The 27,574-nt window shown below is 36.2% G+C and overlaps 1 protein-coding gene across 4 annotated transcripts in view; it reads right to left on the bottom strand.

Annotated features, from left to right (window-relative positions):
* Window positions 1-27,574, bottom strand: part of LOC110676690 (solute carrier family 41 member 1) — a 221,527-nt gene that overhangs the window by 91,808 nt on the left and 102,145 nt on the right. The window contains exon 1 of one of the 4 annotated variants that reach the window (XM_021845581.1): window positions 8,876-9,098. The exons of the other annotated variants lie outside the window; for them this stretch is intronic. Within the exon in view, the coding sequence (XP_021701273.1) occupies window positions 8,876-8,906 (31 nt within the window). The 5' untranslated portion in view covers window positions 8,907-9,098. Of the gene's footprint in view, window positions 1-8,875; window positions 9,099-27,574 lie in introns of those variants that run through there. 4 annotated transcript variants of the gene reach the window in all.

Genomic DNA, 27,574 nt, shown 5'->3' on the forward strand with positions numbered 1-27,574 from the left:
TAGGAAGGTAAGGAAGATATGGGAGGAGGGATGATCAAACTTTTTTGAATTTTGAACTGCCTGATGTGCTGCCCATAACTGCATATTTGTAACATTCGACAAAAGTAGGCATTGAGTAAATGGGATACCAAGTTTGCATTTTACTGCAGTATGGGAGGAAACTAAAATTTTAAAAAATCATTAAGAATTCAAAAGACCTTATTTGAGGCTGGAATTTTGTACAACTCATATTGCATATTGGGTGGATAGTCAGAAAATAATTCTGATAGAAATTTCGTTGCTACTACATTATGAGGCTCATGTATAATCTCAATGTGACTGTTATGCGGTTACAATTGCCAATGTGACAAAACAACTTGGTATTTTTTTTCGAATTTTCTAGAACAATCTCACAGATTTTAGTAAGTTGTTTCGAAAGTCTTTATCATTTGATGACTCTCCATGGTATTAACTCCAATTTGTCAAAAATGTCGAATGTGACTGTTATGCAGTTATGGGCAGTGTGGAGCTGATAGGATTAAAAATCTATCATCCCATGAAGAGGTTGAAATGTAACAGTGACATGATCAGAATAAAAATCGACGTTAGTAATCAGATGGATACTAAGGTGATTAGGTCAACATAAAATCAATCGTAGAAGGATTTCTAGAAGAGAGAAAACAAGTAGGGCAATCAGGGTATTGAATTGAGAAATATCCTGAAGGGCACTCATCAAAAAGAATTCTGCCGTTGAAATTGCTTTGTGAATTATTCCATGAACGATGTTTGGCATTAAAGACACCAATGACAAAAAAAATACTTATTGCGAGTCAATTTTCGCAAGTCAGTTTGGAGCAAATTAACTTGCTGCCCAGAGCATTGAAAATGCAAATAGGCAGCTATGAAAGTAGCTGGGTTTCAACAGAAACACATAAAGTATCAAAAACTTTAATTTCAAATGACGAAAAAAGTTGATGTTTTATACGCTTATGAATGATGCCTGGGGGGCCCAGATAGCCGTAGCGGTAAACGCGCAGCTATACAGCATGACCATGCTGAGGGTCGTGGGTTCGAATCCCACCGGTCGAGGATCTTTTCGGGTTGGAAATTTTCTCGACTTCCCAGGGCATAGAGTATCTTCGTACCTGCCACACGATATACACATGCAAAAATGGTCATTGGCATAGTAAGCTCTCAGTGAATAACTGTGGAAGTGCTCATAAGAACACTAAGCTGAGAAGCAGGCTCTGTCCTAGTGGGGACGTAACGCCAGAAAGAAGAAGAAGAAGAATGATGCCCCATCAAGTCGATCATTACGATAAAAAAAATGGATCTCTTTTGAGTTTGGAACCAGGTTGAAATTCTGTAATAACTGCTATATGTATGTAGTAGCTGTTAGAAAATTAAACAGCTCGTCCTCTTGACCATTCGATGAACGAGCATTCAAAACATTTAAAAAAAATATTTGGAATCATTAGGAAAACGTTATCCAATAACTTGAGGTTTTGATTCTGTGAGAATCAATCAGCGCAATCAATAGAGGCGCGTTCCACTTTAATTTTCCAAAACAACTTTTGCTCAAGTTTAGGTTTGTCTAGGTTTAGGGAGCTTTCAAGATATAATATGTTTTCATTAATACTTCTGCTATTTTACACTGTGTTTAATTTCAGCAGTATTGGCAAAATTTTCGACAAAAACTTGTAACTTTCATTTATTTTTAGGATATCCGGACGTATTTACAATCATTATCGGGGGATGTAGATTTTCCAAAACCTACTTTTATTACGTTAATTCCATCAGTTACTCATTTGGAAGAAGCAGGCAACACTTTGGGCAACGTCAGCTCTTCACGGTGTACTGATACTGACTGACTCTGCATAACCCATATTCACTTATCGGACGACCCCGAGAGAAAGGCAAAGGGTAAAAAATAGCATATAACAGGAGCAACGGAGTAGGCGTGGCAACTTGCACTGGAAAATGTAATTTGCCAGTTGAACGTTGAAAATAGTACACTATATAAGAATCATACAAAAGTTTAGCACTTGTATCAGGTAGAAATCGAACATGTGTTTGTAAATCGAATGTATAGTATAAAAAGGAAAATGTTTTACTTAACTTTATTTATATTTTTTTATACAGATTGACTACAGTACATAGTGGTTCCAGTTACATAGGAGGGCGGTCATAAATACAAATGTTGGTAAATTAGTCATAAATTCATGCAATTTGATATATACTTGTGTTTTACATGCAAATATTTTTTTCTGCTAAAAGGGGAGTTATTAAGGTTTTCACCCCTCCCCTATTGACTTAACATGATTTCAGCTTAATTCACATACATGTACCAGAAGAGTGAACAAAGTCGCAGAAAATGTCGAAAGGGAAGCATTTTGTTCGGCTCAGGGAATGTTTCTTAAAATTTCGAGTTTTCTGAATCAATGCTGTATATCAGTTGGATAGTTTCCAAACAAAATCTGCAAATGTTTTATTTTAGTTTTTCATAGAGATTGATTATAAACCTTATTGAAAACCAGTGTCATTGATGGCGTCTTAACAAATCTTACCTAAATGGCTCAGGGGGAACCAAAGAATTCGGCAACAAACAATTATGGAATTTTGTTTTGTATGTTTTTAACATGGTATAATTGCACAAGTATCACTTAGTTGAAGTCGAATTTTTGGATTTATGACCACTGTGGAACCACTGTCCAGTATTGCAAAAAATGTCATTGAGTATGACAACGAGTTTACGAGTAAGTAAAAGTCTAAACAAAGACAAATTAAAGACCTCCTTGTCCCTTGCAGTTGTCCAAAATTGTATGGCTTATAAGGTAATCTAGAATGCCGTGAAAAGTGTACTGCAATCTGTCAAACTTGGGTACCTTTTGCAGTACCGAGAGACCAAATGCAGTACTAAAAATGGTACCCAATCTAAGCCCGAGTGGTACGGACCTGGTCTAAACTTGTGTATTTAACCAGAGACGAAGTAGCCGGGTTCATAAGGAGTATCACTTCTAGTACTGCATTTGGTCCCTTGGTATTGCAAAAGTTTGACAGATCGCAGTACACTTTTCACGGCAGTCTAGGTTTTGGTCTATTAACTTTTGTGCCATAAAATTTTGTTTACTCAATACTTGGAAATCAACAGATAACAGCAAAAAATTAAATTTATTAAATATTTTTAAATTAGATCGTGGAAACAAATAGGGTAAAAGTTTCAATAGTGGAAGTACTAAGTACGTTTCAACTTCATCTGACCACACAAAATCCAAAAGAGTGCAAGAAATTCACATACCCATTATTGTTGTAACGTGAAGTAACGACCATTTACTATTTGAGGAAAATGATTTCATCGCAGACACCAACGGCATGTTAGTGAAAAATAATACCTCCACTGGTACACTGTTCCTTTATTAGCGGTAAATTTTTAATTCATGTTCCTGTAGTTGCGGTATCCGTTGTTTTCTTATGGGATCCTCTATTATAGAAACACGTTACCACAACTATTGGTACAAGTGAAAAAGTGTAAGCATTTTGGTGGTATTGCATCAGTTTTAAAACATTTTCAACAATGTTTTTAACTATTACGTGTACCAACAAGCCAATACGTCGATTGGTAGTGTATGTTCTGTAATCAGTACAAGCGACACTACCGCAACTAAAGGAACACACAGCACTAATGGATCACTTATCCTTGATGTATTTTAATTAGATAAAAGAAATCTTCGCTATGTTGCATAAATTTGATGTAAGCATTAGTTCGTATTTAGTTAATCACATTCATGTTTACACATTTAGTTCGATACGATAAATCCAACATGAAATCTTTTGAAACAAGATATGGCAAGGAGGACAGCATTTTGGGAAACGTCAGTTCATAATGGCATACTGATAATGACTGGCTATGAATAACGATTATTCACTTATCTGACGACCCCGAGTGATGGCAAATTAAAAAAATAGCATACCACAACAGCAGCGGAGTAGGCGTGGCAATTTGCACTAGCAAGTAAAAGAAATACAATATGAACACAATTAGAAATTTTAGCACACTACTGTTCCACTTTGCATTGTACTTAACTCAATGTCTTTTTCATAAGGTGTCTCTATCTATAAGATTTCACACATGTAGCTTAAGGGGGCAGGATCCGTCATTGATTTCGGAATTTTCAAAAGCAGTTTTTCCGTTCAAAATCAAGAAAATTTACAGGAAAAGGTGTTCACTGTATTCTGTTCTCCAACAGAAACACAGTGAACACATTTTCATCGAATAATTTTTAGTTTTGAACAGAAAAACTGCTTTTGAAGTTTCGGTGATGACGATGATTACGATGACGGAGCGTTGAACGTTAAAAGATAGGAAAAAATGAAGAAACATTCAAGAGTGAACCAACGAAGTTATTATATGGCGACCGTGACATTCCCTCCACATGAACTTGTTCTCGTCAAATCATTACAATTAATATGTAATTATTAATCTTATGCCTGAAAAGTGGAAGGAAAACTAATAACCATTAATTTCATGATCACTAGCCAGTGAAAAACTAATCATATGAATAATAGATTGTATTGTGATAAATCGGATCGATATATTGGCACGAATTTTTTTGTAAATATTAACTATGCTAAAATTAATATCAATAATCGATAATAAGCTAAATGTCTGAGCAAAACAAATTTCTCGATTATATCAAAATACTTGAGTCGATAAAACATAACTGGTTTTTCAAACTTCAATAAATTATGTATATTGAAAAAAAAAACGTACTTTGAAATTTTCAAAGAATAATCTTTGCTTTTCACTTATTAACATGTTCTTTTGGATCGGGTAAATTACTGGATTTGTGGCATTCCGAAATAGTCAGTTATTTTGTAATTGTAATATCCAAGTATTTTAGACCGAACCTGTTAAGTGAGTAGTCACATGTAGTGCTCGACACAATAAAAAATGTTTCGCATATTTTTTATGCATACATGTTTAAACTCATAGGCATGAATTTCAGTTTATAGAGCTCAGATCTTCCTGAAATTTTAATCACATATTTGAAGTGAAAGAAATTTAGAGGGAAATTCACATATTTTTGTTCGAAGTTCGGAATTATTCCGGTGGGTAACTGGGTCATAACGGGTAAAAATGACCCCAACTTCCTTTCCAATCAACTTTTACCCAACTTATTAGTATAAATCGTACTCCAACTCAACTTGTTTTTATAGTTTCGACTACGGAAGTTATGGGAGAACTTAATTAGACATTGAGACCAGCTCAAATAAATTAATAAATAAATGAGAATCATTTCAAGGTTATTGGCCACCTAGATGATAGGTCCAGTGACTTAGTCGTGAACCAGATTTTTTTTAAATATGAGAAAAATCGAGCTTAGAGAATGTTGTCAACTTTTCTTCTATTTCTAGGTGGCCAATACCCTTAAAATGATATTGTTCGATCAAGTTTGAGCTGCATTTGCAAAATTATAATGATTAATACCCAAATTTGACAGATTTGAAGTAAAATAAAGTTAACCTATTCGGTGCCGGTTCCACAGATGTCCCGAAAAAATACCCGAGGCCAAAGCTGGTCTTTGTAGCTAATTGAATTTTCCCATGTCGTTCGTAGAACTATAAAATATAAAAACAAGTTGAGCTGTATCAGTATGTGTCAGATTCACACTTAAAAATGGGGTAAAAGTTGCTTGAAAAGGAAGTTGGGGTAATTTTTACCCGACTTGACCCAGTGACCCACCGGAATAAATCTGAACAGGAGGACATTTCCAAAAATCCCAAACATGATCGAAAAACTAGACATCCAGGCAATTATATTCGAGCTAAAACGAACGCAATCCGTTAAGAATTGCCGAAATGGCAGCAATTTGAAGTTTTTTTTCAGTTTCTGAACGGATACGGGTTAAATAAAAGTATTCATAGCAATTTGGAAAGACAAACAAGTTTTTTGTTTTTGCAAAATTAAATGTTTTCAAAATAATAATTTAAAAACTTCTTTAATTTTCTTTTGCATCAAAATTTAAGAAGATGTAATAACGTAATGTTTGTGTTTGAACTGCTGTATATTTTCTAATTAATGAAAATTAAGTTACAGTCGATGCTCGTTATAACGAAAACTTTTATAGCAACAAAAGCTCTCTTTAGCGACATATTTTGGCCATCTGAAAAATGCTTTGATGTTATAATTGTTCTCTATAGTGACATTTCTCTAATACGTCGGTCTCTTGGGATGTCGTTATAACAAGCTTCGACTGTATTCTTACTTTACGTTTAGACTAGAGTTTAAGTTACGTAATATAAGATGTAGGGGGGCTGGGGGCAAGAAGGACCCCTTAAGATATATGGGATCAAATCATGGTTGATTAGCACAATTTTTGAAGATTATTCCAGTGTAGGGGTAAGCTCACCGATTGTTCTTGTTGTCGATAGATTTCAAACATATAAGAAACACATGTTGATTTTAGATTTTTGAAAATGTCCCTTCTCATGAGGTTTTTCAACGAGGCACGGGGCAAGAGTGCCACTCGTATGGGGCAAGAAGACCACCAGAGTAAAATGCCACAAATTTTGTATATTATTATTTCCCCGCCTAAACGATACATTCTAGAGTAAGTAAAGATAAAAACTGAGGGATAAGAGTTGACTTATAGTTAATCAGTAATTTTACGAAATTAATTTAGTTCTTATCTGTCAAATAAGTAACAATAATAGTAAAAATTGTCAGAAACCGTTTTGAATGTCCAAGATAGTTTGTTTTGATTTTATTTAGTAGAAAACATTGATTTAATGCAATATTAAACAAGAAAAATAAAAGTTCAATTGATTTTATATGAGAAAATTGCGGTGTCCCTCTTGCCCCATAAGACATACTGTTTTTATATATGTAAAACTTAATGTCAAAAGAACTTTTTCGAAAAAAATGCCTCACAGCTATATTAAACAATTGTAAATCATCGATAATGTGCGGATAAAACCAATATGTTTTGTATTTATTGGGAGTCAAACCTTGTTTTCAGGTCTTACATTCTTATAATATTTCGCATTATACAGTATCGCACATAGAAAATGCACCGAAGCCGTTTTTCCATACAAAATGGTCTCCGCCGATTCTTTTCATTTTTTCTGTGACGAACTACAAATTTCCTCAATTTTCGAAAACTATTGTAAAAGTTGTGTGAAAACTATTGATTCAAAAGTTACAGATAGGTTGAAATTAAAAAAAAAACTATCTGTAACTGTCATGTGAGTTTTAAGAATGGTCGGTATTTGAGATTTTCACAAGGTCGGATGATTAGAAACAGATAACATTTGAAACACAACATATTTTGGATGCACAAAACATGTATCTGAAATCACATATCAGCTGGGCGATTCCAGATAAATGTTGGCCTCAAGGGGGCGAAAGTTGAAAAAGTTTGGAAAGCACTGGTTTTGATGGTGTTTTTCTATGATTTTTCCTTAGCCTTATATTGTTTTATATTAATACGAAGATATGCGGAAGTATTGAACTAAAATTTTCCCGAGTTGAAAATTTGCAAACTGTTAGACTTTGATCCCACTTTTAAAAATATGAAAAATGTCACTTGGTTCACTCTGATTTAACGCCAACCATTTGGATACGATATTAAATCATATGTAGTTATTTTTGTCTGCTACAATTCACTAAATGGTTGTGTTACTTTTCCACCAATATCGGTTCTCCGTATGTTGTTTCCCCGAAAGCCAGTTCCCCGAATAAACAGATTCCGCGAATAACCCAGTTCCCAGAAAAGTTTTTATAACTCATAATTGTCAAAACTTTTTGCATTTCAAGGTGGTGAACCGGTTCCATCTGATATGCAACCTTCTTTACTTGATTGGCGGTTCTTTCGAGTTTAACCGTCCCCAGAATTTTTGGCAAGATATGTTTAGGTGAGTATGTCCAAATATCTTCTTCTTTTGATTCCTTGTCAGAAGTTCTGCACTCTCTCACTAAATACTATTCTTGCACCCTTTTCAACTGCATCACTTATCGGGTAAACATCATTCGAGGAATCGACTTTCGGGGAAAAGTAGCACAATCCTCCAAAATATTATCCCATCTGTTGGTTCAAACCAAAACTAATCATACAAATTTAACGAAATATTCACATTGAAATATTTCACGCGATAAATCCTCAGCCGCTCTTACTTCTGCCTTATCGCATTCGCTAAGGAACAAAATTCTGATAACCACAAAATACACATATACACATAGGTCACACCGAAAGATAATTATTATCGCTAAAGAGCAATAAAATTCATTGATTCTCCTCGCTTCGATTCATATCGTTTAGTACGTGCAATTCGGTTGGAGCACGTCGTCATTCGATAGACGATTTCATCTCAGTCCTATTCATCTTCCACGATCGTGCTCGAACATATTTAGATTTTTGATGCACCGGTGACAATATATCTCGTATATCAATTGATACTTTTGAATTTATTGCTCTCCATTTTGTACGGAAAACGTGATTCGTTTGAATGTAAGATACACATAATTTGACGTAGAAATGCAGCTACAAGTAGCTATATGTGGCACAGAACACATGTGATATTTGCATCAGTGGCTTATCGACTGCGCAGCTAATGTACATCACGACACAAACAAAGTGTTTATCATTAAGTGCCCTTACTCTGCATCAACAAACCTTGATGACTATACCGTATGCTAGCGTTTGCTTGTACTTCATGTGACTGAAGCACGGCTAAAGAGTAGTAGGTATTTTAGTCACATTTTGCACGCTTTTCACCTCCATCAAGTAAAGCTCATGGAAACTGCACTGGGCACGTTTTGGGTGACATTTGAATTTGCCATTCTTCCCGTCGCCAGGAACAGAATCTTAATCTTAATGACGAAAGTTGAAATTCTTACGCTTTTTGGCCCTCCTCCGGTGCACTTCCATCGCTGGGTATCTTTCGGAATCACTGGGTTTCCACTACTCAACGGTATCCGGAATTGTACGATCGTAAAATTTAGACAGGAAAAGAATTCACACTTGCAACAATTACAGCAGGAAACTAATCCACGTCGCACGCGACCGTTTCTACACATCAAATGGCACTCGAAATTCGCGCATACATCGTCGACAACCGAAAGCGCGACGAAATGACTGACCAACCAACAGAGGGAGAGAGCCGTCTGCAAGCGCAATCTTTTTTTTTGATCGCCTGTTGGTGCGGGGTGCCGTGTGTCGCGGACTCAGACTGTTTTTGTGTGCAGTGTTTGAGTCCCGAGGGCGGTGGGAGAACATATTTGTAACGGATATTGTTAATTTAGAATAAATCAAGCAAACATGTGATAGTATCTAAAAAGAATCTATGACAAAATGTCGAAAAACAAAACATTAAAAGGCCAAAAGGTCGAAAAGTAAAAAAAAGGGACAACAATTCGTAAACCTTTTTTCAAAGAAGGAAAAATTATTTATCCAGCAAATTATTTCCGACTCTTTGGCTTTTCGACTTTTTGTTTTTCGACCTTCTGATTTCTGACCTTTTGTCCATAACCCCATTGAAAATTTTATATCAATATTTCTTGAAAACTTATTCAAATAGCCTCAAGTTGGAAAAGTAAACAAACTTACTTTTTCGGTACTACGTGTTTCGCAGAAAAAATTCTATACGTTTCGCTTTGAACCAACTCGATTTTTCCGAATTTACGAAACGACTTAAGTAAGGTTTTCAACTTTCGCTACCCAACCGGCGTTTCACCGCTCCGTTGTAAGGAAAAAAAAAGTCAGACGGATCAAAACAAAACACTACTTGAGTCGATTTAATACTGGTACAAAAATCTTCGCAAGTAACAGCATAAAACGGCTTATCATTTTGGCATATTTTTTTTTTGTGGGAAATAAGAGAAACAACCTAGTTTTTGATCGTGAGCTAATTGTATGCAAAATTTAAGCGATGTACACGGAAAAAATATGAAAATGTGATTCTTTTTAAAACGGTTCTAGAAGACAGGCTGTGATTCTTCTGAATCAATTATCTCAAAATCTCATGGAAGTTACTTACGTTGATTTGAAAAAGTAATCGAGAATTGATATACTTGTTATCCAGATATAACAGAGTATTGTCATATTTCACGGTTGATTGACAAAATGTTGAAATACAATATATCGAAAGACAAAACGTAGAATTCCAAAACGTCGAAAGTTACAAAACGTTCAAAAGACGAAACGTCGTAATACTTATTCTTTCGGAAGAGAATCATCCTTCTAAGATTGTTTTTTGCTCCCTTCCAGTTGTCTCCTTACGACCTTTCGTCTCTGCGACGATGTCCTTTCGAAGTTTTCACATTCGACGTTTTGTCACCCAACCATATTTCATATGGAATCGCTTCACTGAATAGGAGTCGTCCATAAATTACGTCAGGTAAAATTTGACCACCTAAACAACCACCCCCGGCCCCATGCCACATATAGTCTATGTATACTTGGAAATGTTTCATGGATCTCCACGTTTTACTGAGCCACTCTCCTACACACCAAACAAATCTTGGATTTACACGTATCGTAATTTTAGCTTTAATCATGCAAAGCCATTTCTTATGTATTATTCAATGATAAAACCTACAAACACATCTATTATATCCATCATTGCAAGCATAATCTTTAATATTGAACACGAAACGTCTTCTCTTAAAGAATGTTGCAAGCAAAACGGCTCGGTTTACATGATTTTCACGCTGAAAATTCAATCATAAATAATGCACATCAAATGACAATCCGTCGATTCATCCATGTGCATTATATATGACAGAATATTCAGCGTAGAATCATGCAAACAGGGCATTCTTGTTTGCAATTTCACTTTCAAGATGCAAAAAAGCATGCAATATTGGAGAATGTTGGATAGAAGATCATGAAATGTTTCAGTTTCACTCAAGATTGCAAGCATTTTCGATTGCAATGAGACAGTTTACATTATTTATCGTTGAATATTCAGTTATAAATCGTTTAACATGATTATCATAAATGTTTACGTGTCACGTAAATTAAAGATTTTTTTTGCTGTGTAGTAGCACTGGAAAACTTCCCTGGTGGGAATTCATAAAGTAATACTTGTGAAAATTTCTAAGATAATTTTAGGAAATTTTCTTGATAAAATAATGACAAAATCTGAAAAATTCTTGGAAGATTATTTGAAGGAGTTATTCCTGGAATCTGTACTGAAGATGTCTTGTAGAAAAAGTTGGAGGAATTGGTGAAGAAACTTTTGTAACTGTAAACTGTTACTGAAGGACTTTTAGGATAAGAGTATCTTTTAGAGCAGTTCTTGGTGAAATTGCGGGAGAATGCTTTGGATGAACCCCGACTTCAACGCATAGTGCAATCTCTTTCAGAATTTCAGGGTTAATCCTTAATGCATTGAAACACCCCAGCATAAGTAATTTAAGAAATTACTTCAAAAAAACCCTGGAGTGATCCTCGAACCGAAACTGCAGAAACACTGTAGAACTGTAGAGAAACTGCCAAGAACTGTAGAGATACTGGCAAGATTAAAAAAAACTCAAAGAGCAATCACGAAAGGAGTATTTGGAGATGCTTTTAAAGAAATACCTCAAGGTGTTCAGTAACTCATAAAGCTTATTTAAAGGTTATTTTACACAGTAAAGACATTTTTTCTTATGCATTAGGAATGTGAAAAGATCTTAAAAAAAATCCTTCCATAATCCCAAAAACGACTATGAAGAAAAAAAAAACTCTGAAGAAATTTCTTTCAACTCATGTACGAATCTCTGGAGTGTTTCACTAAAATCTCAGAAAAATCTAGTAGGAATATTTGAAGAAATCCACGTAGATGTGAGTAATTATGGAGATTATTTTTTTTTATTTGATTATAATCTTGGCTAGGTCTAACAAAACAAACAAGATATTTCAAAATAAATTCTTGGAATATTTTTGGTGGAATCACTGGAGGGACTACTAGAGCTTCCCAGGTTGAATCCTTGTAAGATTTTACAGAAAATTTCTACAAAAATTCCTGGAGTAATGTTTGGAGTAATCCCTGCAACAATTGTTGGTATGAATAAATCCTTGGAACATACATTTCTAGACATATTTCTGGACTACACAAATGCACCCTTTTGTCGTTAACACAAAAACATATTTCTGGAGAAATTCATGGATGTTTTATTAAGATTCTCGAAGGAAGTCCTATCGATTTTTTTAAAGGAATACTAGAAGAAATTCAAGTAGTATTTTTTTGATTTATCATAAACCGCTGAAATAATAATGAAAGAATTTCTTGAGTAATTTATGGAGGAATTTCTGGAAAAAAATAGAATCACAGGAGAAGTCCTGAAATATCCTAGATGGAATTGCTTGAAAAGCTTCTAGTGTAATCCTTCAAAATCGTTGGCAAAATGCCAAATGTTGGAATGCCTGAACAAACGCCCAGATAAATTCTCAAATTTATCTTTGAATTTTATGAGAAGGAATCGCAAAGAAATCCTCGAAGATCATTCCTTGACAAAAGTTCCTGGACATAACCTGGTGGAATTGTTGAAGAAATTTTTAGGAAGAATGTATGAACATTTTTTAAGAATAATCCTCGAATGAGAACTTGTACGAATCCCTGGTGAAATTTCTGTGAAATTCCTCAAGGAATCCCTAAGGGAATCAGTAAAGACATTACTTAAGGAACTTCTATAGGTTTTGGGTGAAAGGGAACATCTTCCGTTCCGATGGGCCGTGGTTCCTTGCCCCAATGTTCCTCTACCAACCGGAGGACAATAGGGCGGAGCAAGAGTACATCACACCGAATGTCCTCGAAGAAGTCCGAGCGGCCGTCTACAGTTCCACGATATTTCCGTGACCAAACCGACGTTGGATCCGCTGCGGTCCTAGTACGGGCGGTAGCATGAGCCTACCGGTTCGCATCGAACTGCAGGAGGAAGCTTGATGGGGGGTGATCGATGCCGTTCCAAGCACGGCGAGAGTGAAGAAAGAAGTTCGCTCCACTGAAGCGTGAGGAGTACCGAAAAGCGGAGGCGTTCCTTTGGAGGTCGGCTCAATCCGACCACTTCGAAGACGAGATTATGACGCTCAAAAAGAATCAGCACAGCAACGTCCCCAGATGGAGAAGTCCAGCAACTTGTACAGCCTAAGTCCCTTCCTGGACGACGATGTAGTGTAGCGGATGGAAGGCCGAGCGGTGCGAAGATCGTCGTTACCTTTTGAGCTGCGTTTTCCGCTAATTCTACTGAAGCAGCATCCGGTGACGAACAAGCTGCTAGAGTACTACCACCAGCCCACGGGAACGTGGAAACTGCTTTAAACGAGATCCGGCAGCGATTCAGCATCGCAAACTTGCGAGCAGAGATGAAGCACATCGGGAAACTCTGCGTCTGGTGCAAAGTGAACAAGTGTTGCCCGACGAACACCAGCATGGCTCCGCTTCCGGAGCCACGTATCACGCTGAACTTATCACCCTTTAGCCATACCGACGTGGACTACTGCGGACCGGAGACAGTGGTTGTCGGCCGCAGAACGGAGAAACGATATGTTTGCCTCTTCACGTGTATGACGACGAGGGCTGTCCACCTTGAGATCACTCACAGTCTGACGACGTGTCTGATGGCCATAGGGCGTGTGCCGTAGAGGAAAACTGCTGGAGTTCTACTCCAACAACGGCAAGAACGGCAACGGCGATCATGCAGCAGATTCAAGTCACTCGCAAGGACGAGTTCACGGATTTCAGAACCCGGTGGAATTTCAACCCACCAAGCGCGCTCCACATGGGAGGAGTCTAGGAGCAACTGGTTCGCTCAGTGAAAGCAGCACTCTCCGTGCTGAACGACGGTCGGACGATAACCGACGAAGTGTTGTTGACGACGATCGCAGAGGCCGAAGACCTGATCAACCGAAGGACCAAGTGGCACTCGGAGTCGCCGCCGTTAGCCTGTGGTGATCTTATGTTCATCGCTGACGAAGCCGTGCGAAAGAGCTGGATCCGTGGCATCGTGGCCGTGGTCTACCCGGGAGCGGATGGTCGAATCCGGCAAGCCATGATCAAGACAGCGAAGGGTAAGTTCCGAAGGCCGAGGGGTATGTTCACACCGCCGCTCACAACCCTGCGACGACGGCGCAGCATAGCTGTCAGTGAGTATGTTGGTACGCGAGAGGGAGAAGGCAAGTAAGCAAAGCATAACCACGGATAAGCAGATAATCAAAATGGTCAGTCGAGAAAAGGTTTAGCAAAACAGTATATCGAATCGAAACCAGTTAATGTTCGCGGATAGTTTAGTTTTACTTAGTGGTGGGGAAGTAGTCATAATTGTGGTTAAACACTATTATTCGGCTTTCGGAGTATTTGAAGCAATGGAAAATAGCGCGCCGTAGGTCCAACCGCCATACCAAAATCGAGAAGCGAATTTTTTTGATGCACCGGTGCTGCTTTAGAATTTGGTTTCTAGTTAGGGTGGTTCAAAAAGGAACAGGTATTTCTGGGGAAATTCCTAGAGGAGCTGATGGAGTGTTTTTTGTAACTAATTCTGGAATCCATGGAATCAAATCCGGAAATATCTATATAATCTTCAGTGAAACTTCTAGCAAACAACACACGCTATGTCTAAACCAGCAGATTATTCAAATCGAATGTACCTCGGATTTTTTTCGCTAGAGTTCAGTAATTGGGTTAAATTTTCATAATTGGAAGGGTTTAAAATATATTGGTGGATTTTTTGAAGAAATACTTGTTGGAAAACTTAAAAATATTCATGGAAGAATTCTTAAAACAACTCATGCAGGAATTCCTAGAGATAGGTCCTTGAATGAATCCCTGGGGAAATTATTGAAGAGATACTAGGAGATATTACAAGAGGCGTTCTGGAAAGGATTCTTGATGGAATGGATCTTCTTCTTCTTGGCATTAACGTCCCCACTGGGACAGAGCCGGCTTCTCAGCTTAGTGTTCTTATGAGCACTTCCACAGTTATTAACTGAGAGCTTTCTTTGCCTAAATTGCATTTTTCGCATTCCAAATCGTGTGGCAGATACATGATACTCTATGCCCAGGGAAGTCAAGGGAATTTCCTTTTACGAAAAGATCCTGAACCGACTGGGAATCGAACCCAGATACCTTAAGCATGGCTTTGCTTTGTAGCCGCGGACTCTAACCACTCGGCTAAGGAAGGGATGTTTCTTATTTTTAGTTTTCAGTTCAACAAAATACAATTTATTTATATGTTGTAATGAAAATCTCAGATCATCCGGAGCACTAGAAAAAGAATCCAGACCTTAAAACTAGAGAATTCAGTACTGTGTAAGCTAACAATTTTGTGCAATGAGTTCTCGGTATGAATAAGGATCTCTACTTGGCAACCAATCACCTATTACTGTCAAAACTACTGTGAATTATGGAAGGGCCCAAAATGGGATTTTTATCCTCAAATTGATTTAAAACAGGCCTGCACAACCATTTTGAACCGCGGGCCAAAGAGAAGAAACAATTTTGAGCGGCTAAATATTTGTTTTAATACTTTGAACTGGAATGCTCGTTGTTTGAATGGTAAATGAGATGGACTGTTTAAAATTCTGACTGCTTATAACATACATATAGCAGTTATTACTGAAACTTATTAGAAAACTGAATTTTATTTGCAATACCAAAATGTGAAGTACTAAATTCGATGCTCATTTATTTACAGGCATTCCAGCTCGGAGATTTATTATTATAAAAGTTTTTGAAGATCGAAAAGCACTACTACTCTCCTATGTCATATTTGCAATACCCCTAATCAGATGATTTACACGATAACAACCAAGCAATGATAATAAGTGCCTGTGTTATCTCACCATTCTCGGGAAGTTTTTCGTTTCTTTAGTTCCGTACGTTTTAAGTTCTGGTTTGCACCACAGCCATCCTCGTTGCAGACTCTTGTTTTGCCTTGCCATTTTAATGTGATTGTGTGCAGCACTTTCATCTGGTGAGCATTGATTCTCGACCTGGGATCGTCTTGACTTGATGAGAGCGGGCACAAATGGGCACAGGTAGAAACAGTTCCGAATGATGGGAAAAGATTTGTTTGTCCAAACACAGTTGAACTTGTACTCTTCTTCTCTCTAGCGTTACACGTCTCCACTGGGACAAAATCTGCTTCTCAGTTAAGAGTTTTTATGACTACTTACACAGTTACTGACTGAGAGCTTTTTTTTTGCGAATCGACCATTTTTGCATGTGTAACTCGAGAGGCAAGCACGAAAATGCTTTATGCCCTGGGAAATCAAAGAATTTTCATTTACGAATAGATCGATCGACGGGATTCGAACCCACGACCCTCAGCTTGGTCTTGCTGAATAGCTGAACGTATACCGCTACGGCTACCCGGGTCCCCCTTAGAAAATGTGCTCCAGTCATATCAAGGCAATATTCCTTCAATGTTTTACATTGCATTTTTATCGCTCCATTTCATGCCACTTTATAGATAAAATCAATCCGGCAATGGTTTTCTTTATCAGCAATTGGCGATACGAGTGCCAAGTCAACCAGTCAGTTTTGTGGCAAGCCCATATTTTTAGCACGAGCTACATTGTTCTACGTTTCTCAATTCTCAGCAAATCGTCTCATTGTTGAGGTGAGTAGGAAAAATGGCAACAAAATTAAAAAGAAAAAAATGCGCGATTACACTGTCTGCCGTTGTGATGACTGCACTTGGCTTAATCTCAATTGCTTAGAGTATAATTCGCGCTCAGTAGATGGCGGTTTGAACCTTAACAGAAAATATGATGAGGTGAATTGAACATGGTGCATTTGAACATTGTGTTCAAGGAAGTCATACAAATATGTATCATGTTTTGGTACCAGATCTCTAGAATGTTTTATGATCAATCTTGTTGCGACAAAGTATAAATAAGGAAATAAAAACCAAACAAGAACCAAAAGCAGACAAAAAAACTAAACATAAACTAAAAAAACGGACCCAGGAAATAGAAGATTTCATAAAACAAATATCAAATAATCCGACCAGGAATTTCATTGTTTCTTTTTTATTTCTTAGAAATTACTGCTGAGTATTTGTACTGGTATTACTGTGTGTGATTCTCATGATTTTCTCCAGGAAATTCCAGGGCTTCATGATAAATCAAGGATGTCATTCCTTAACTTAAAAATTACTGCAGACATTCCACTAGGCATTTCTTTGTAGATTTTTTTTCAAAAAAATTTCAAGTTAGTCATAATTCCCTTATGAATTCATAGTTATGAAAGAATAATCTTCGATTTCTATAGTATTTACTTTAAGATTGTCATTTAGGTTACTTTCAAGAACTAAATAAGTTAAAAACTGCAGGACAAATCCCTGGATGAAATGCTGGAGAAATACCTTATGAGGAATTCCAGGTTGAATTTATTAGGAAATTCCTGGACTATCTTTATTGCATTTCATTGGAGAAATGTTGGATGAGTTCTTGATGGAATTATTATATCAACAGCTGGAAGAATTACTTGGAAAATTGACGTAGGAACTCTTTGCGGAAATCGTGTTTGCTGGACAAATCTGTGTGGATTTCCTTGGAAGAAATAATGTGGGAATCTTTGAAAGATCTCCTTGAGTAACAGCTAGAGAAATCAGTTAGAGAGTTAGTGGAAAAGTATTTGGAGGAAATCCTGGGATAGTCCCTGAGAAAATTGACAGGTTAATCCATATGGAAATTGGATTTCCTGGAGCAAATTCCTCAGGGAGCCCCTTGAGGAACTCCTGGACCAATTCCTTGGAGAAGTGGCGAAGGCAACTCTAGAGGAATTTCTGGAGTTATTTCTTGATCTTCCTCTGGAGAGGCTTCGGAACAATTTTATATAAATTCTCTGTACGAATCTGAATCCCGTAAAAAAGTCTTGGAAGATTTCTCTGAAGGCTCTGGAATTTTGCATCAGAATTCACTGCGCGTAAAAAAACGGAACTTTAGAGGCCATTTTGGATAATAAAGAGATATAAGAAATCATCAAATAAAAAACATAGACTTTCTGAAGACAAGTCTATGAAAAGAAACCTGTTACCAGCCCTGCATTCTAGTACCAGACTATTCTGGTCACTGAAAAGAGTGACAAGCAATGGTAGCCCGTCCACGCTCTACTATACTTACTATATTCTAAGAAAATTACATACATCATGAGAGTCTGTTGCTACAGCTCTGATTATCTTCTTCTTTCTGGCGTTACGGATAAAACCTGCTTCTCAGCTTAGTGTGCTTATGAGCACTTCCACAGTTATTAACTAAGAGCTTTCTTTGCCAATTGACCAATTTTGCATTTGCATATCGTGTGGCAGGTACGATGATACTCTATGCCCTGCGAGTCGACAAAAATTTCCAACCCGAAAAGATCCTCGACCGGTGGGAGTGGAACCCACGACCCTCAGCTTCGTCTTGCTGAATAGCTGCGCGTTTACCGCTACGGTTATCTGGGCCCCTACAGCTCTGATTATATCAGGGGGAATAACAGTGCATGATAAACTCATCTAAACGTGCTCCAAATCTGAGCTATCAGCTGTTCATGCCAGTAAAACACCTATCACCAATGATAAATAAGCGAGAGAAATGGGTTTTATCATCGCTCTTTCTTTGGCGTTCTCGTTCGCTGCTGTTATTTATCAAAATTGTTACAACTTGCGGAACAATGTAGATCATGAACAGAGAAAGATGCGATATTTTTCTTCGCTTGCATTGATCGTGCTTCGAAATCTATTAAGAACGAATTCTGTAATGTATATTCACAATATGATTGAGCCAGAAAAAAGTATCAGGATTACCAATTCTCTACCATACCATCAACGTTGTCTATCAAAATATCCTGTTAAATTTACTATGTTTGATGAATCTTGCATATTAAGTAGGTCTACATTCTCGAGTTTTACGGAAAGTCCAATCACTCTTTTGTTCTAAACTCGTCTACACCATTATCCTCCAGTAGACATCCCATCATGGCAGGTTCAATCAGTTACTGCGATGTGAAAATTTCATCCAACTAATCATAGACGTGCACCAATTAACGGCGACCGTTAACTGTAATGCCGATTTCATCACCCGCACGCGTAATGCTTATCCAATTTGATAAATTAGCTCAACGGTAATAAATTCTATTTGCGTGCGAAACGAACTTCTCATTTCGACGATTTCGATCACGCACACTAATGCTTATGTAGGTAGAGAGATATTTGCGGGCACGATTCTGCTCACCTGGTTCTGATCACAGCTGATCGCTTTGTATCATTCTTTCGTCTTCTTTTTTTGACGAAGTATCAGTGTCATTAGTGTCGGGTATCAGTGTAATTATTTATAAGTTATTTCTGCGTTGTTTTTTCCATGCTGTAGAATGATTCTTCATCCTTGCTGCATTAACGAGATATATTGCAGATTTATCTAATTTAGCGATGTTATTAGCGAAAGAGAGGATCGATGAAGAGAAATCGCTCAAGTCAGTAAGGCCCTATTGAAGTAACAGCACAGATTTTATTAGGAGAGTTTTAACAAACGAAAAGATTTTCATTGTAAAGTAAATCCGAAAAGTATCACCAGCTGACCATCTTTGTTTGTCATAATCTGACAGCACAGTCAAACATACATATGTAACTGCTAGAAAAATTGTCAATCAAAAACTTAGTCACAAGAACATTAAAGTGAAACGTTTTGGAATCCAAACTAGGCTGTCACAATGACCGGTTTGTGCCCCTACACACGATTTCAAAGTTTATCTACAGAAGCTTGAACGTAAAAAATCGTTCTTCTAGTGCAAAAAGCTAAAATAGAAATTTCACTGTTGTTTGATGTTTTTTTCAAAAGATTTGTGCCTTGAGAGTGTTGGTACATTATTGAATTTGGATTCTAAGCCAACTACCAAATATAACAATTAAGTGCTATTTTTCTGTACGATCAAAATAATACGGTGTCGTGACCTGCTGAGGATGGTAAGCATCCTCAGCCAAACCGTCGCAAAACGTCCGTTGCTTTCAACTATGACCGATTAACTGACTCAATTTTTCTTCTGTGATCATTGCATAGTCAGCAGACCTCCCTATGACTGTGTTTGTGATCGTATCACTCGCGAACACACTCTCTCGTTCTGTTCTTTGCTGAAAGAGAGAGAGAGAAACAGAAACGGCTTCTTCCAACCAAATTCTACACAGATTCGAATAACGCACCCACATCCAGCGTGATGCTCAATCGAGCGTTATTATTGAAATGGTCCTATTTTCAAATAATGCTTATCGACATCATTTATTTAAGATCAAATTTGAATGTATTTTTTTATAGCTTCAATATATTGAAACTTTAAGTATTATATAGAGCTATGAATCCATTACCACAATCCCTCTCACCTCTACTCTTCAACAAGATAAGTCACATACAATTTTGTAATATATTTTATTTGTTTCAAATTATTTTTTTTCTGTAACAGTACAATTTCAAACTAGATTTTTTTTACTTCTCTGGTTCTATGTCTTGACATTGATGCATAACACAAATTTAGGACAAAGGTAGTCCTTACCATAAAAACCATTAAGTTTTGTCTTATTGCGTTTAAAAATATACAAATTGTGCTACATAGCAAGCCCTGTTGATATTTCAAGAAAAAAGGAATTGAGAAATCAGAGTTAAAAGTTTACAAATTACTTTTAACAACACAAAACATTTCGCAAATTATATAAGTATTAAAAATTAAATGAGTATTGACGAAACAACTTATTCAGGTTACACTGATCAGCTGTTCGAAAAATTATGTAATAGATCCTGTATATATACCTTATACATATTGCCGTGAATGCTTGCAGCCGTGATCTCGATCTCGATTTCTTTGTAGAGTATTGCTACTTAACTTATTTTGTTTAAGATATGTATAGGCATTATGGATTAAAATTCCTTAGCAAACAATCAATAAAATTTCTAAAGCATGCTCCATTTTAAATTCCTTTCTGCGTTCTGTGATCAAACAAAAGTGGTTTCTTGAACCATTCAGTGAAAAAACGATTTTAGTGACTAGAGACTTTTTAAACGGTATTCAAATGAACAATTTAATTGTTTTGTTTTAGTTCTACACTTTTTTAATTTTCATCGTTCCGAAATATTTGTTTATAATGGATCATTCAAATCATCAAGACAACCGCTTTGAAATGCATAGAAAGATCCACCGTAGAACAGACAGAACAGACAGAAATACTGTCACAATGACAAATCCCATATACAGTGATGCCCTTGTTTTGATGCGATGAGTGCTGATCCAAATCCAATCCAAATCCAATTCAAATACAATTCAAATCCAATCCAAATCCAATCCAAATCCAATCCAAATCCAATCCAAATCCAATCCAAATCCAATCCAAATCCAATCCAAATCCAATCCAAATCCAATCCAAATCCAATCCAAATCCAATCCAAATCCAATCCAAATCCAATCCAAATCCAATCCAAATCCAATCCAAATCCAATCCAAATCCAATCCAAATCCAATCCAAATCCAATCCAAATCCAATCCAAATCCAATCCAAATCCAATCCAAATCCAATCCAAATCCAATCCAAATCCAATCCAAATCCAATCCAAATCCAATCCAAATCCAATCCAAATTCAATCCAAATCCAATCCAAATTCAAAACCAATCCAAATCCAATTAAATTGAAAGCCAATTTAAATCCAATCCAAAGCCAATCCAAATTCAATCCAAATCCAATCCAAATCCAATCCAAATCCAATCCAAATCCAATCCAAATCCAATCCAAATCCAATCCAAATCCAATCCAAATCCAATCCAAATCCAATCCAAATCCAATCCAAATCCAATCCAAATCCAATCCAAATCCAATCCAAATCCAATCCAAATCCAATCCAAATCCAATCCAAATTCAATCCAAATCCAATCCAAATTCAAAACCAATCCAAATCCAATTAAATTGAAAGCCAATTTAAATCCAATCCAAAGCCAATCCAAATTCAATCCAAATCCAATCCAAAGCCAATCCAAAGCCAATCCAAGCCAATCAAAATCCAATCCAAATTCAATCCAATCTAAAATCCAATCCAAATCCAATCCAAATCCAATCCAAATCCAATCCAAATCCAATCCAAATCCAATCCAAATCCAATCCAAATCCAATCCAAATCCAATCCAATCCAATCCAATCCAAATCCAATCCAAATCCAATCCAAATCCAATCCAAATCCAATCCAAATCCAATCCAAATCCAATCCAAATCCAATCCAAATCCAATCCAAATCCAATCCAAATCCAATCCAAATCCAATCCAAATCCAATCCAAATCCAATCCAAATCCAATCCAAATCCAATCCAAATTCAATCCAAATCCAATCCAAATTCAAAACCAATCCAAATCCAATTAAATTGAAAGCCAATTTAAATCCAATCCAAAGCCAATCCAAATTCAATCCAAATCCAATTCCAATCCAATCCAAATTCAAAACCAATCCAAATACAGTCCAAAACATAATTTGAACCCACTTCAACCCAATCCAAATCCAATAGAATTTCAATCCAAGTCCAGTCTAAATGCAATTAAACCCAAAGCCAATACAAAATTGATCCAAATTCAATCTAAATCCAATAAAAATCCAATTCAAATCCAAGCCAAATTCAATCCAAGTCTAATCCAAACTAAATTCGATTAAATTTCAATCTTAATCAAATCCAAATCCGATCCAAATTCAAGCCAATGTCAAACCAAATCCAATCTAAATCCAATTTAATTTCAATCCAATTAATTCCAAATCCAATCTTAATCAGAAACAAATTTAAATCCAATATAAAAGCGATCCAAATGCAATCTAAATTCAATCCAAACCAAATCTTATTCGCAAATCAAACACAAAATCAAATCCAATAGGGCCCAGATAGCCGTAGCGGTAAACGCGCAGCTATTCAGCAAGACTAAGCTGAGGGTCGTGGGTTCGAATCCCACCGGTCGAGGATCTTTTCGGGTTGGAAATTTTCTCGACTTCCCAGGGCATAGAGTATCTTCGTATCTGCCACACGATATACACATGCAAAAATGGTCATTGGCATAGTAAGCTCTCAGTTAATAACTGTGGAAGTGCTCATTAGAACACTAAGCTGAGAAGCAGGCTCTGTCCCAGTGGGGACGTAACGCCAGAAAGAAGAAGAAGAACTTCAATCCAAGTTCATTCTAAATCCAATCCAAATCTAGCACAAATCCGATCCAAATCAGGTACAAATTAAAATTCAATCCAATCCAATTCTAATAGAACTTCAATCCAAGTCCAGTCTAAATCCAAAACCAATCCAAATACAGTCCAAATTCAATTCAAATTTTATCTAGATCCTATTCGATTTCAATCCAAATCAAATACAAATTAATTCCTAATCTAATCCAAATCAAAAACACATTTAAATCCAATCTAAACGCGATCCAAATCAAATCCAAATCCAATCTAAGTGCAATCTAAATCTAATTCAAATCCAATCCAATTCAAATCCAATCTTATTCAATTTCAATCAAATTCCAATCCAAATCAGATACAAATTTGAATCCAATAGAACTTCAATCCACGTTCAGTTCAAATCTAATCCAATCCAAATCCAATAGAATTTCAATCCAAGTCTAGTCTAAATGAAATCAAATCCAAAGCCAATACAAATTTGATCGAAAGTCAATCTAAATCCAATCAAAATCCAATCTAATCCAAATCCGATTAAATTTCAATCTTAATCAAATCCAAATCCGATCGAAATTCATGCCAACTCCAATCCAAACCCAATCCAAATCAAAATCTATTCGATCCATACCTAATCCAAATCTATTCCTAATCAGAAACAAATTTAAATCCAGATACAAACACTCCAAATCTAATCTAAATTCAATCCAAATATAATCCGAATCGAATTCAAATCGTTAATCCGTTCCAAATTCAAGCAAAATTCAATCCGAATCCAATCCAATCCAAATCAGATATAAATTTAAATCCAATCCAAATCGAATAGAACCTCAATCCAAGTCCAGTCTAAATCCAATCCAACACAAATCCAATCCAAATTTAATTCTTATCCATTCCAAATCTCATCCAAAACAAAATTCAATTAATTTCGAATTCAAGTCCAATAAAAATCCCATACAAATTCATTTCAATCTGTAACGGAATCAGGTGTTGGTTCGACTGGTGAAACACTTCCGATTTTGTCAAACTAATTATAGCACCCTTTAACTCCAGTATTCACGAAATATTGATATGCTACGCACAAGATTATCTGTTGAATGTTAAAATTGCTTAATTTATTTTGAAACAACTTCTAAGAAATTGATATTTTTATTATTTTTCATTAAATCTTTGTGGTTGAATTTCTTTACGGCTTATTTTACTTGATCTATTCTCGTTTTAGTTTTTTTTTCTGTTCAATAAATTGTTTGAAGCATTGTATTTTCACTGGAAATTTTGGTTTATTTCATAATCTTACTCATTCAAATATTTTTTCATTTCAATTTGTTTCAATCAATTTTTTTGTGACCCCACCATAGGTCCGGTTTCCCCATTATTTTCTTTAGTCATATCATTTTTTTTTCTTGGCTTCATATCATGTCAGTTTTGCTCACTCTTTTTTTTTTAGCCACATCTATTTTTTGGCTTCATATCATCCGTTCTTATCTTTTTTTCTAGCCACATCTATTTTTTTAGCTTTTTTTATCATGTCCTTATTATCCTCTTTTACTTTTCTCTTATTTCAGCCACATCTATTTTTTAGCGTCAAATCATGTTCGGTATTATCATACTTTTTTTCTAGCCACATCTATTTTTTTGGCTGTCCGTTTTCCTGTTTATTTTTCTTTAAGCCCCGTCTATTTTTTAGCTTCATATCATTTCCGTTTCCTCATTCTATTTCCATTTTTAATCGCATTTATTTTTTGTTTTTAGCCTTTACTCCATCTGTTCCTCAAGCACTTCATTTCATTTTTCTATTTAATTTGCAAATATAAACCAAATTTGCGATTCCGACTACTAAAAAGAATCCACACTGGTTCAGCTACCGGCTGCACCATGTCGTGACCTGCTGAGGATGGTAAGCATCCTCAGCCAAACCGTCGCAAAACGTCCGTTGCTTTCAACTATGACCGATTAATTGACTCAATTTTTCTTCTGTGATCATTGCATAGTCAGCAGACCTCCCTATGACTGTGTTTGTGATCGTATCACTCGCGAACACACTCTCTCGTTCTGTTCTTTGCTGAAAGAGAGAGAGAGAAACAGAAACGGCTTCTTCCAACCAAATTCTACACAGATTCGAATAACGCACCCACATCCAGCGTGATGCTCAATCGAGCGTTATTATTGAAATGGTCCTATTTTCAAATAATGCTTATCGACATCATTTATTTAAGATCAAATTTGAATGTATTTTTTTATAGCTTCAATATATTGAAACTTTAAGTATTATATAGAGCTATGAATCCATTACCACATACGGCTCTTACGTCTGTTTGTCTGTGCTAAAGAGTACCTTTGTACGGTTCATAAAACTTCCAATTCATGCAGGAATCACCCTTCTAGCAGATTGGCTCCTTATGACGGTAAGTGCACCTTCCAGAAGCAAGAGGAGCAGAATAGGTCAGACGTGACAGCAGGTAAGGGATTCCCGAAGGATCGCCATATGATTCCATTCTGCCACCCGTTATTTCAGCCATCAGTTTGTTTTAGTTCCTATAGTGTGTCTCGCCGTCTTCACTTGATTTGTTGTAGTCTCTCTCTCGATCAACTAGCACCACATGATGTACATAAGGGGGCCCAAACTCGGTGTCGACACTCTTCAAATAAAAAAAAACAGGTTGGAATAGTTGAACTCTATATCTACATCACATTTTTGAGCTTTTTCTATGATCAATCTTTATCCAACAACATCAATATTGCTCTTCTAAAACTGTTCAATAAAAATACCCGTCGATTTAAAAAAATCTTGTTCTTTGAAAGTATTAAACATACATTTACAATACACTTGAATACTTTTTGAAAACCTTATATATTTTTGTTTTTATAGAATCCCATATGGGGAATTGTTAAAGGTTTAGAAACGAAAAAATAGGTAAGTACATAAATTGTACTCTAATTTGACTTCATTGTCATAGAACGGTTTTTCAATGCTCAAGCGTCCTCCATGCTAGAAGTACCAAATTTTTTCTACGACCCAAGGATATAATATCAACAATGTCATATAACAATATAACATCAAATAATAGTTGAAAAGTTGATTGAAAATGCTTATGATTTGTCATGAAAATTTGTTCTCAAATTCCTATGGTATTTGACTTGGTGAACTACCATACACTTTCATGAGGGAAAAGCTGCTATTATTTAATGGTTTGTGCTTACCGTAATCCGGGGTAACATTGATCATTTTTCTGAATGTTTCTTCAATATTTCGTTTGAAAATGCAAATGTTGCAGGTTTTATATTTTTAAAACAAGTACTGCCACCCATAGCTCGAGACTATATACTGTATTTTGTTTATTGAAAGATTTAAGCATGTTAAAAAAAATGTTTTAGGCGATTTTTTTATTTATTTGATATGGGGTAACATTGATCACCTTTATAAACAACGCTCGGTAATACTGAAAATATCGTTACTAACTTAAATCATGGCCCCTGAAGCCGAATATGAAGACCATACGCTTACAAGTCATTTACTTTTTGAGTTATTTTAAAATTAAAAACACCTCAAACCACGGAATACGCCTAAAGGTAGGCAATTTCCTATGGGAATTTTACATTGCTAACAGTAATTCAGTAATGTTGCCTAATTGAGCATACTTATAAAAGTTTTGACAATGGAATCGTTTTCGGCGATGTCATTTTTAGTAAGAACCACATTTTGCTTGCTTATATCGTTTGCAGAACTCATGTGAGACACGAATCTTCGGTAGTGTCATCCTTAACAATTAAAATAATTATTTCGAAAAGTTCACAAATTCACGCATAAGGTAAACGCAATTTTCACAAAAATATTAACTTTTATTAGCTTATGAATATAAGAAACAGAAGCACCGTTCATGATTTGAAAATGTTTCATCAATAAATGATAATACAAACTTTTGATGAGGTGAGTCATTCCGATCAATGTTACCCCGCTGATCAATGATACCCCGGATTACGGTACTAATAGTGTGATACGGGTCTCATCAAATGATCAATAGGTTCCATCACCCGAATGATGCTTCTGAATAATCAACTTTCGTAAACCATCGTAAAATCACTACCGGCAGGAGAAAAATAATGAAAATAACCTCGAAGGATATGGTATTGAAAGATCTACTCTTCATGTTACCTTACGTGCACCCAGAACAAGACCTAATACAAACATTGTGCAATAATATAAAAATACAGCAAATGCAAGGTATTCTTTCTGAATATGTAAGTTTTCATACACATACTGTATTGGAACCAAGCAGGTTCTGTATTTGCTACGATATTTTACAATATTTGTAAGACTTTCATGCTGAATTCTATTGAAATCTTGCAATCGCTGGTTGGGTTTAATTTTACGATGCGTCAACTAAATGAGATTTGCTTTCTCAATGCTTATTTTCTCCCTAAGTTTGGATCTCGATCTTCTACAAATTTTG

This window comes from Aedes aegypti, chromosome 1 (genome assembly GCF_002204515.2).
Source record: "Aedes aegypti strain LVP_AGWG chromosome 1, AaegL5.0 Primary Assembly, whole genome shotgun sequence".
Taxonomy (NCBI): Eukaryota; Metazoa; Arthropoda; class Insecta; order Diptera; family Culicidae; genus Aedes; species Aedes aegypti.